The sequence below is a fragment of the Akebia trifoliata genome, unplaced genomic scaffold, assembly GCF_017979445.1.
Source record: "Akebia trifoliata isolate Shusen 1 unplaced genomic scaffold, ASM1797944v1 Contig00501, whole genome shotgun sequence".
NCBI classification, from domain to species: Eukaryota; Viridiplantae; Streptophyta; class Magnoliopsida; order Ranunculales; family Lardizabalaceae; genus Akebia; species Akebia trifoliata.
Genome location: NW_028237041.1, coordinates 27,041 through 36,908, shown reverse-complemented (window position 1 = coordinate 36,908; position 9,868 = coordinate 27,041). Strand labels below are relative to the sequence as shown.

The window sequence follows — 9,868 nt, the reverse complement described above, 5'->3', positions numbered from 1 at the left end:
GTTTAATCGCAAAGTTTGTGAAAGTCTTGATTAAGTCAATGAAGGTAAAAAAAAAAAAAAAAAATATATATATATATATATTATATATATATATATATATATATATATATATATGATTAATCGTGACTTTTTCAATCGAGCAATTTGATTCTTATGCATAGGTTGATTTGTATGAGTCAAATTGTAATATATCATAAACATTTAGATAATAATTTTTAATATTTTTAAATAAATATTAATCTTGATTTGTTTTTTCACGAAAATATTATATATATATATATATATATATCTATATATATGTGGGAAATGTTCAGCACCGAACATTTTTGCAAAACATTGGTTAGAAGTTTTGGAATGGGCTGAGTTTTGGTGAGGATGATCTCTACGGTGAGGAGATCATCATCACCAAAAATCAACACATTCCATAACTTCTAACCCCATCAAAAATGATTTACAAAAAATGGACGGTCTACGATTTTTCAACTTGTAAACATGGGAGTAGAAGTTTTGGAATGGGCTGATTTTTGGTGAGGATGATCTCCTCACCATAGAGATCATCCTCACAACAAATCAGCCCATTCCAAAACTTCTAACCCATGTAAGATAAAAATGATTGGCTAAAATGTTGGCCAAAATGTTTGGTGCTGAACGGGGCCCTATATATATATTCAGAGGCATTAAAGAAAGTCAAACATTGTGCCAAACATTTTTCAGGAATTTACGAGTTCAATCGTTGAATAGAGGACCTCTCTAGGAGTTTTACCAAACAAATCTAGGGTTTGAAAACACTGGAAGTCCAATTCAATCGAGTTGTCTCCACGTATACTACCAAGTACTACAAATTATGGTGTCATATTTAATTCCATTAACTGGTGTGTTGACTTAAGATCCGACAGCAAAGGATGACTCGACATGTGTCAATTTTCTAACAACACGGAAGAATATTTATTTTAGATTGTTACCACATGTGAACTTTGCCCTATATAGGTGCCCAACACCACCAACCCACCCTCCCTTCGTAGATCTCCAGATCTTGCGATGGCGAAGAATATATTAGTTATAGGCGGAGTAGGATACATTGGAAGCCACACAGTTATCCAGATTTTGTCGGGAGGATTCAAGGTCGTTATCAGGGACGGATTTAGAGTGGGGGCAATGGGGGCACTTTCCCCAATAAGAATTTTCAAACCTTCTTTTGGAGTAATGAACTATTATAATAGATAATAATGGTGAATAATGAACTATTGCTCTCCCAATTTATTTTACACTCTTAGTTGCCCCCACAAAACAGTTCCCATTGTTATGTTGCCCCCACAAAAAAAATTACAATCTTTGTTTCCCTCACAAAAAAACTTCTACTCTTACATTGCCCTCACATGAGTTAAATCCTAACTCCGCCCTTGGTCGTTATCATCGATAATCGCGATAACTCCTCTGAAATCGCCATTAAGAGAGTTGTAGAGCTTTTTGGTGATCTTGGCAAGAATCTCGTCTTTCATCAGGTGAGCAACAGATCATGTTCTTCTTGTTTTGTTGTAGATCAAACTTTGTTACTCTGTTTCTGTTAACGCGTAAATGTTTGATCAGAGAGAGTTTTGCGTCAAGTGTGTGCCACGTCAAGCCTAACAAGGATAGTTTCGTAAATTGAAATTTTAATTGATACAAGCGGTCACATGTGATTGGTCGATCACAGATTCTGTGAGCACTATCAACCAAATTTTGTGAGCAAATTTTTTTTTTTTGAGTCTTGATAATATGACTCACCAGTTTGCATACTCAATCGATTACATGACGTGGAAAATTTGATAACAGTAGATATGTATGCCTCGGGATACACTTTTGAGGGAAAGTGCAAAATGTATCCCAAGGCCTTCAGATCTACGAACTTGTCATATCATGAAGTTGATTGAGTATACCACTCGCGAGCCATATTATCACTACTCTGGGTTATTTTTTTATTTTTTATTTCTTCAGAAGGAGCAGATGCAGCTAGGGTGTCAATGGATAGTCGAAATCCGAATTTGAATTCAAAAAATCGGATATTATCCGAATTTTCGAATATCGAATTCGGATTCGAATGTTATTTTAATATTCGAATGAGTTTCGAATATGAATTCGGATGTTGCGAAATCCGATTCGATAATATCCGCTCTAATATAATATATATATTATATATTCATGTTTTACAACAAAACTTTAATACATGTATATATATGGGACTGTGTATACCTGTTATATAACAAAACTTAACTTGCAAAACTTTTATTTTCTCTCAACCTCAAACCTAAAACGCGCAGAAGCAGTCGAAGTAAACGGTAATGGAGGGTTTCGGCTGTGCGAGGCTGTGAGCTCCATAACCGTCGTCGTCTTCTCCAACGAGCATCAGATACATATAAACTCTCTCTCTCTCTCGGTAAAACCCATTTTCTCGACTTGTGCGAGCTCCATAACCGTCGTCTTCTTCCTTCCTGACTGACTGACTGAGTTTTGTTCTCCAAAACTGAATAAAGTTTCGATCTGAAGCATCGTGGGACATAATGGGAAAGAGAAAGATTGAAATAGAGAAGATTGAAAGCCAAAGCAAATTACAGGTAACTTTCTCCAAGAGAAGAAAAGGGCTTTTCGGAAAAGCTGCTGAGTTTTGCCGTCTTTCTGACGCACAGATTGCCGTTATCGTCTTCTCACCCGCTGGAAAACCCTTCTGCTTCGGTCACTCTTCTGTCGATTCCGTTATCAACCGTTACTACAATGGAGGATCTAATTCCAATTCCAATTCAACAGTCTCTGATTCTGATTCTAACCACAACAGATCAGAAGATCAATCGGTAGTTTTTGATCAAATTAGGGATTTGGAGTTAAATCTGAGGAAGATGGAGGAAGAGAGGACTAGGTTTTGGTGGGAAAAGATACAGGTTGAAGAGATTAATTCTCTGGAGAAACTTGAGGTTTTGGATAAAAAGTTGAGTGAACTTAGAGAGAACGTATTGAATCGGCTTGATCAGAAACAAAAGCTTGAGGAAGAATCCTTGAGGAGGATTGTTGATCCAAATTGCGGTGATGATGAAGAGATGGAGGCTTTTTTAAAAGAGATTATCTGTGATGATGATGTTGAGTGGCCTGTTGCTGTTGAAGAAGAAGAAGAAGAAGAAGATCCTTTGCTCATCGAATTTCCATCACTTTGATGGTTTGATTCTTTATGTACTATAATATACTGTTTTCTATTTTAATTCTTAAATTTTGGAGAAAATAAGATGTTGATTCTTTGTATTTGTTTCATAAGGTTTGTAGAGATTTTTCTATTTTTCTTTAAATATATTTTGGTTCTGTACTTGATTCTTTGTGTTCTTTTTTATGATTTTGCTGGTTTTTTTTTTTTTTAAATTTTAATTAACGCGGTATTTGGATCCACATCTCCTTCCCTCTAACTTCAAGTGGAAGGACTTTATAGTGTTGATTACATATGCAAATCTCAGTCCAGTCAAATTAAGTCAACAAGTCACGAGTCAACTCTGATGAGTCAAATAATAATGTGTTAAAGTTTTCATTAATAGTTTAAAATAATTATATATATTCTATTGGCACACTAACTTTTACTTACAACACACCAATGAATCAAACCATTGTCCACATACAAGATTGGTGTGTTATAAGTAAAATTTTGTGTGATAATTGAAGCTCTCAGTATATAAATATGTGGGAGGTAATTTTCCAACCAGTGGTAAAGTAACGTGTCACCATCAGATTGGCTTAATATTACTCTTGTTCAAAATGCATAATTAAGTGCCATAGCCAGATTCCGTGGAATCTTAAAGTGAAGGAAAAATTACTTAATGATCCTAACGGAAGGTTTTCTTTCTAATTAGTCCTTAAGTTTTAGGCTTCTCTTATTAGTCCATTTAGTAAAACTTTCTTTTCTTAATGGTCCCTCAACCTCATCTTAGGTTATAATATTTTTGAAATACCGAAATTATCCTTTTTTCATCTTCTTCATAATTGGGTTTTCCAATAGCGATTCCAATCATTTCCAACGATTTTTTTTATCATGAATGATGAATGAAAATGATATACTTCTCATTTTGCACTTTTAGAAGTATTTTTTTTTTCCAACGATTTATAACCAAAATAAAGCCAGGGTTTTTCAATTGTTTTGGTTTGTTTTTTGCATGAAATTCTATCAAGGATGGTTATTTTGGTTTGAAATCATCTACAAAAATCATTATGTCAAGTTTTAAGTTGATCTTTCCATGCATTTTAGTTGGAAAAACTTGAGAAAACAAAAAAAATGGGTGGGTTTTACCATGTTGAGTTTGACAAATTTTATTTTTGAGTTCAATTTTTATTGTCTAGTTTCGACACTTTAAGAAAAAAAAGTTGTTGACCTCACCAATTTTTAATTATTGTCGAGCTCAGTGTGAGTTTTAGCATTCTAGGGATGATGAGTAACCAAGACACATGGATCATACTGTAGTATACGATCTTTGGGTTATGCCACAGATAGTTGGACACAATCTCACACATTTAAGAAAGAGAAGTAGACATATCAGTAACTAAACCTACTTGGATAGAAATTCTGGGCGTGAATCGGTAAACTTCTCTCTATATTTGTGCAAATGATCATATACCATTTACACTTTTGACAACCCTGTATCACTTATCTTTCATGGTGTTGAACATTGATTATAACGTTGCATTTTCCTTGTTTAGTGGTTCATGACTTCTCTAATAGGGCACCTTAACTAAATTGATCTTCATATGCTTATTTGAGAAATTGACTAGTATACAGGGGCCGATTTACAATGGGGGGAAAAATATTAAGCAGATCATGCTTTGGAGCTTAAAGTTATGGTGTTATAGGATTATAAATGGTCGATAATTGCTAAAAGGATTTCATTTATTATTATGTATTATTGTGTGTTATCGTGAATATCTGCATGGATGTGTCCTGCAGGCTATAAATAAAGAATGCACATTTGGTTTCCGATCTTTTCTGTCTTTTGATTCACATTGGAGTATAATAGACCAGGTGAAAGGGTTGACTTGAGGAAGAGAAATCCTACTGATTTTGCTATATGGAAAGTGAGTCCATGGACAATAACTGCTTATTTTTTTCTTCAGCTATTGACAATGGATATAAGATCTATTAATAAAAACAAAGAAAAGAGTCAAGAATACCTACCTCATAAAAACACAGACTAGGAAGGCAACTCTCAACACACACCCCAAAACCACCACACACAAGGCCATGACAGTCTACAAAATAACCATTTTGTGTTTTTAAAATGTATATGCACTCTGCAAAGGAGGGTGAGCCATTTTGGGAGAGTCCATGGGGTGAGGAAGGTCGGGATGGCACATCAAGTGCTTCTTATTTGGGTAACTCTTTTGACATACATGGTGGAGGGATGGGCCTTGTGTTCTCTCACCACGAAAATGAAATTGCGCAGAGTTGTGCTGCCTGTAACAAGAGCAATATAAGCTACTAGATGCATGATGGATTTTTCACTACTGATTCTGAGAAAATGTCAAAGTCGCTAGGGAACTTCTTCAATATTCGACAGGTAAATACCGAACATCCAAGTAGTCTTTACCATCTACATAGTCTTCATTAAAGTTGGCTCCGTCACATCTTGAGCATTTTAACTTCCCATCTAAGCTAACTTGGCTGATGGATTATTTTAAAATTGTGAATGTGAGCCCATTCAGATTACAGACCTTTACCATCCACTGGCATATCACCTCCCTATCAATGTCGGTGAAATACTCGTAAATGGTAGCGACACAATTTACCTGGCAATCCAAATATGGATTATCTCAATTTTCAATAAACAGCATATTGTACATTGAGGTGATGCTGAAATCCATGTGGGTGTGTATTAATTCCTTCACCTCTGATGCTACAAAAGCAACTTGAAGAGATCAATGCAGTGTCAACTACTAATTCTGTCAACAACCATAAGGTAATGTGCAGTACATTACGTCATTCTGTTGTGCAGTATCTTGATATGATTGTACTTGTCAAGAACATATGCAAGACCTTGTTTATCAGTCTTCAAACTCTGTTTTTAGTATGTTGGGGAGTTATAGAAACCTTTGGACTTATAAACATCATAAGAAAAATGAATTAAATGACTTCTTCCAAGGGAAATAATATTAGCAATTCCATGTGTACCTTGTGAATTTCAACCATCTTTCTTTGTAGAGCAAGAAACCAGTATATGGTCTTAAGGGGTTTTAAAGGACTGTCATTTGTGGGCATTGAAATATGTTATTCTAGAAGATTTGCACCCACATCTTTCTAACATAATTTATTTGTAGGGTAATGGAAATATTATTTTTCAATTTTCTACGAACTTTTACAATCTTTCATGGAGGTGATGAACTCAGTTTAACTCTACCTTTACCATGTCAAATCTCTTATTTTTGAACTTAGTTATTCTGTTTCACAATATCAATAAAACTGATTTTGGGTTTAGACCATTTGATAGTATTATGATTTTTTCTCATGTCTCTTTAATCAGACCTATATGTACTGGTTGTAGGGATTTCATTTTTTTTTTTTTCTAATTTCTTCATTTCGGTGTTATTCCTCGGTTTACTTGTTTAAGTTATGATTCAAATTGAGTTTAAGTTTCGATTCAACCAAGTAGACTCAAGGTTTCCCTCACTGCACTTATCCTCCTTTATCTTTGAGTATTGGAATAATGTCTTCCTCACTCTCATAAAAACTCATTGTCCTTGGCTCTTTCTTTCTGTCTTCTCCTAATTGTGCATATGCTAAATCACCCCTTTAGTATTTACAAGGAAATGCCTCCAATGTATATTTCAGTCATTTTTCAGTCAACGATTTCAATTCATTTTTTGTTTAGTGTGATTCTATGGGTATTTTTGTTAATGATTTTATTAATGAAGATTAAAATTTGATATTATTTAAGTTCTGTTGTTGGGATGACAATTCTAGTGACCCATATGCAACATTTGAGAAGAACGACTTAAGAATAAAAGACATACACCCATTGAAGAGGGGTGGTCGTTTATGTAAAAGAGAACCTAAAATTAGCAAAATTTAGTCACTCAATAAATTATCATACACCCATTGAAGAGGGTGGTGGTTTATCTGACCAATACCCTTGTAACTGATGTTACACTACTTCAAATTCTGATCTACGATCAGTAACATTGCTTTTCTTAGACAAAATAACTAGGTAAAACCTCAAAACTTACCCACTTCATCTTTGCAAGAATAGCTCCATGACTTAATGCCTGGATTTCGCTTCCCTCTTCAGCTGCAACAAATACACCATTGGAATATCAAATAATAACACTATGGTCAGCCTTCCTTTTTACTGAAAGATTGATCCATCTATAACCCTTAAGGAGGAAGAGTACAGCGTATGGTACATGTCTCTTAGTTGTCTTCCACAAGGCATGTATTATCCCATGAGCTACTAGTACATTGTGTGTTATATATTTTTAGTTTTTGGGATAATTGCACTTTGGAAAAGGGTGATACACTACTACATAGTACCAATATCCTCTTGAATTGTAGAGTTCAAGCATTTGAAAATTTCTTTAAATTGATCATTTAAAGCACTCAAATAATTTATTTGTACTTGTCAGTCAAGTTCTAATATGTTTTCTTACAATCACACAATTAAATATTTTTTACTCACAAGTTTCCATCTTTAAATCCGGGTAAAGATAACTCCTTGAGAGTACAAATTTGGCTCTACACTAATTTATTTATCCAGGTAAATGCTGCCTGTTTGCACATGGATAGCTTAGAGATGGTTCGACTATATCCTTACTTTTCGTCTTCTAATACCTTTTTGCCTCAAGTGTTTCTGTTTTCACTCTATAGATATTGGGATTTCTGATGGCAGGTTAAGCATTTCAAATTCCTTGTAAAGAATATTGCATTAGACATGTCCTTCAATCATCTAGGAAGATTCTTTACATATATACTACAAGAAAATTGTGAATTAAGAATGAGGGTTTAAAATGGTTTTAAGCCTTTTCTTTTTTGGTTGCTGATATGTTTATAGTTTTTTAGGAGACATTATTTGATGAATTTGTTCTAACTCATACCTTTGGAAGGTGGGGTAAGGTTACATTGATTCATATTCAGCCCTTTCTGGTTCATTATTTGATGAATTCATATGTTTATAGGCTACATTGATACATTGATGAATTTATTGATATATGAATAAAATCAGACTCATCATATATGATTCATCTCATAGATAAATTCTGGTTCTGTTGCAGGCTAGCATGGTTGCTGCACATGGTTTCATGTATATTGTGGATTGTAACAGGGATTAACCTGTGTTCTTGGTTTTATGCTCTCGTGTTTTGTGGATTGTTATAGGAATTAACCTCTATACTGTTATCATGTTTTAGCGGCCCATCAAATCTTAGTACAGTATTATTGCTTTACCTCTGTAATGTGATGAGTTTGATGCAGTGGCACTTTGATGCATCAAAGGTTCCTTTACAATTTTTGTTGACCACATCAACAAACAGGTATAATCCTCACATAACAACTATTTTAATTGATGAGATTTCATTCTTTTCCCTGTATCCTAAGCATATAACTTTTGTGGAACCTTCTGTTTAGATGGGATTTGATTTGTATTGAGTTGGGTAGCTCTAGCCAATTGTTTAACACATATTTTGGGGATGGTATTAAAGTACCAAGAGATTTACAAGTTATTGTGGCGTCTCTCTACCTAAAGGATGTAGAAGAGGTATGCTTGTGTGTGTGTGTGTGTATTGTGTGGGCACTCCCTGTATGCATGATCTCTATGCCTATGAGCATCTTGGCATTTATGACTGGCCGAGTGTGTGCATGACTCTAAATCATTAAAAGCTATCTAACAAAATTTACAGGTTCCTTTAAATGCAGGTGGAATGATGTTAGTCTTAAATAACACCTTGACCTGTGTGATGACCATCATTTTTATGATGGTGCCATTTACATGTCTTTGTTCTTTTAAAAGGCTCAGTCTGGTAGCTTTTAAGCAAACTATATGATGGCCTTTGGTGGTTTAAACTGCTAGTTCAGATATGGAATCGACAGTGTCGAAACTTGTGAGGCCATTTAGTGGGATATTTTTTCAAGATATTGGATATATATATATATATATATATATATATATATATATAATATTGCTTCTAATTCATTGCCTTTCAAAATTTTCTTTATCACTTACGTGTCTTCAGATGTAAAATGTATGTGTATGGTGTTGATCCTGGGATATTCACCTTTTCTAAGGATCTCCTCCTGCCGAACGCAGCATGGATATTCCAGCATGGGAAAGGGGTCTGAGATTCTTGCAAGTCATGAAGCATAGCATCCCTTCTGCTGTTCACTCTATTGTGGTACACATTTCCTTGATATTAAATTTGTTCAAAATGCTGGCTGCTATGTCATACATTTACCAGTCATTTTGCCACAACAATTATGATATGCACATTTACCATAGTTTTCATCAACTACTTTTAGTGAACATATTCCACATGCTATGCCATAGACATAGCTCGTCTATTCATCATTGACTACTTAATTGATTAGCCTTCTCTTTCAGTAGGCCATAGTACCAAAGCATATTAACCGGACAAATCATAGCTGTCTGATGATTGATGCAGACAGGACTGTTGACCTGGGATTCAAGAGAACAACACAAACCTTGCTCAAATTCACAGTGGGTAGATATAAGCTCTGGCATAAATTTTCAATTTTCAATTTTCAAAGCATAATCTAAAAAGTACAACCAACCAATACAAAAACCAAATGTTAACTGGCCTATGAGATTGAAAGACAAAAATGGGAGGAGTTAGGTAACCAACTGATGTTGGACAACCTAGGATT

General features: G+C 34.6%; 1 protein-coding gene across 1 annotated transcript; it reads left to right on the top strand.

Moving 5' to 3' along the window:
* Positions 1–2,242: 2,242 nt before the first annotated feature.
* On the top strand, positions 2,243–3,254 carry LOC147381431 (agamous-like MADS-box protein AGL61). The gene has a single exon (XM_086430421.1). The coding sequence runs from the start codon at positions 2,538–2,540 to the stop codon at positions 3,180–3,182; it is 645 nt and encodes a 214-aa protein (XP_086286547.1). The 5' UTR covers positions 2,243–2,537; the 3' UTR covers positions 3,183–3,254.
* Positions 3,255–9,868: the final 6,614 nt, after the last annotated feature.

Coding starts and splice junctions, on each gene's coding strand:
- LOC147381431 (XM_086430421.1), top strand. CDS start 2,538: ATGGGAAAGAGAAAGATTGAAATAGAGAAGATTGAAAGCCAAAGCAAA.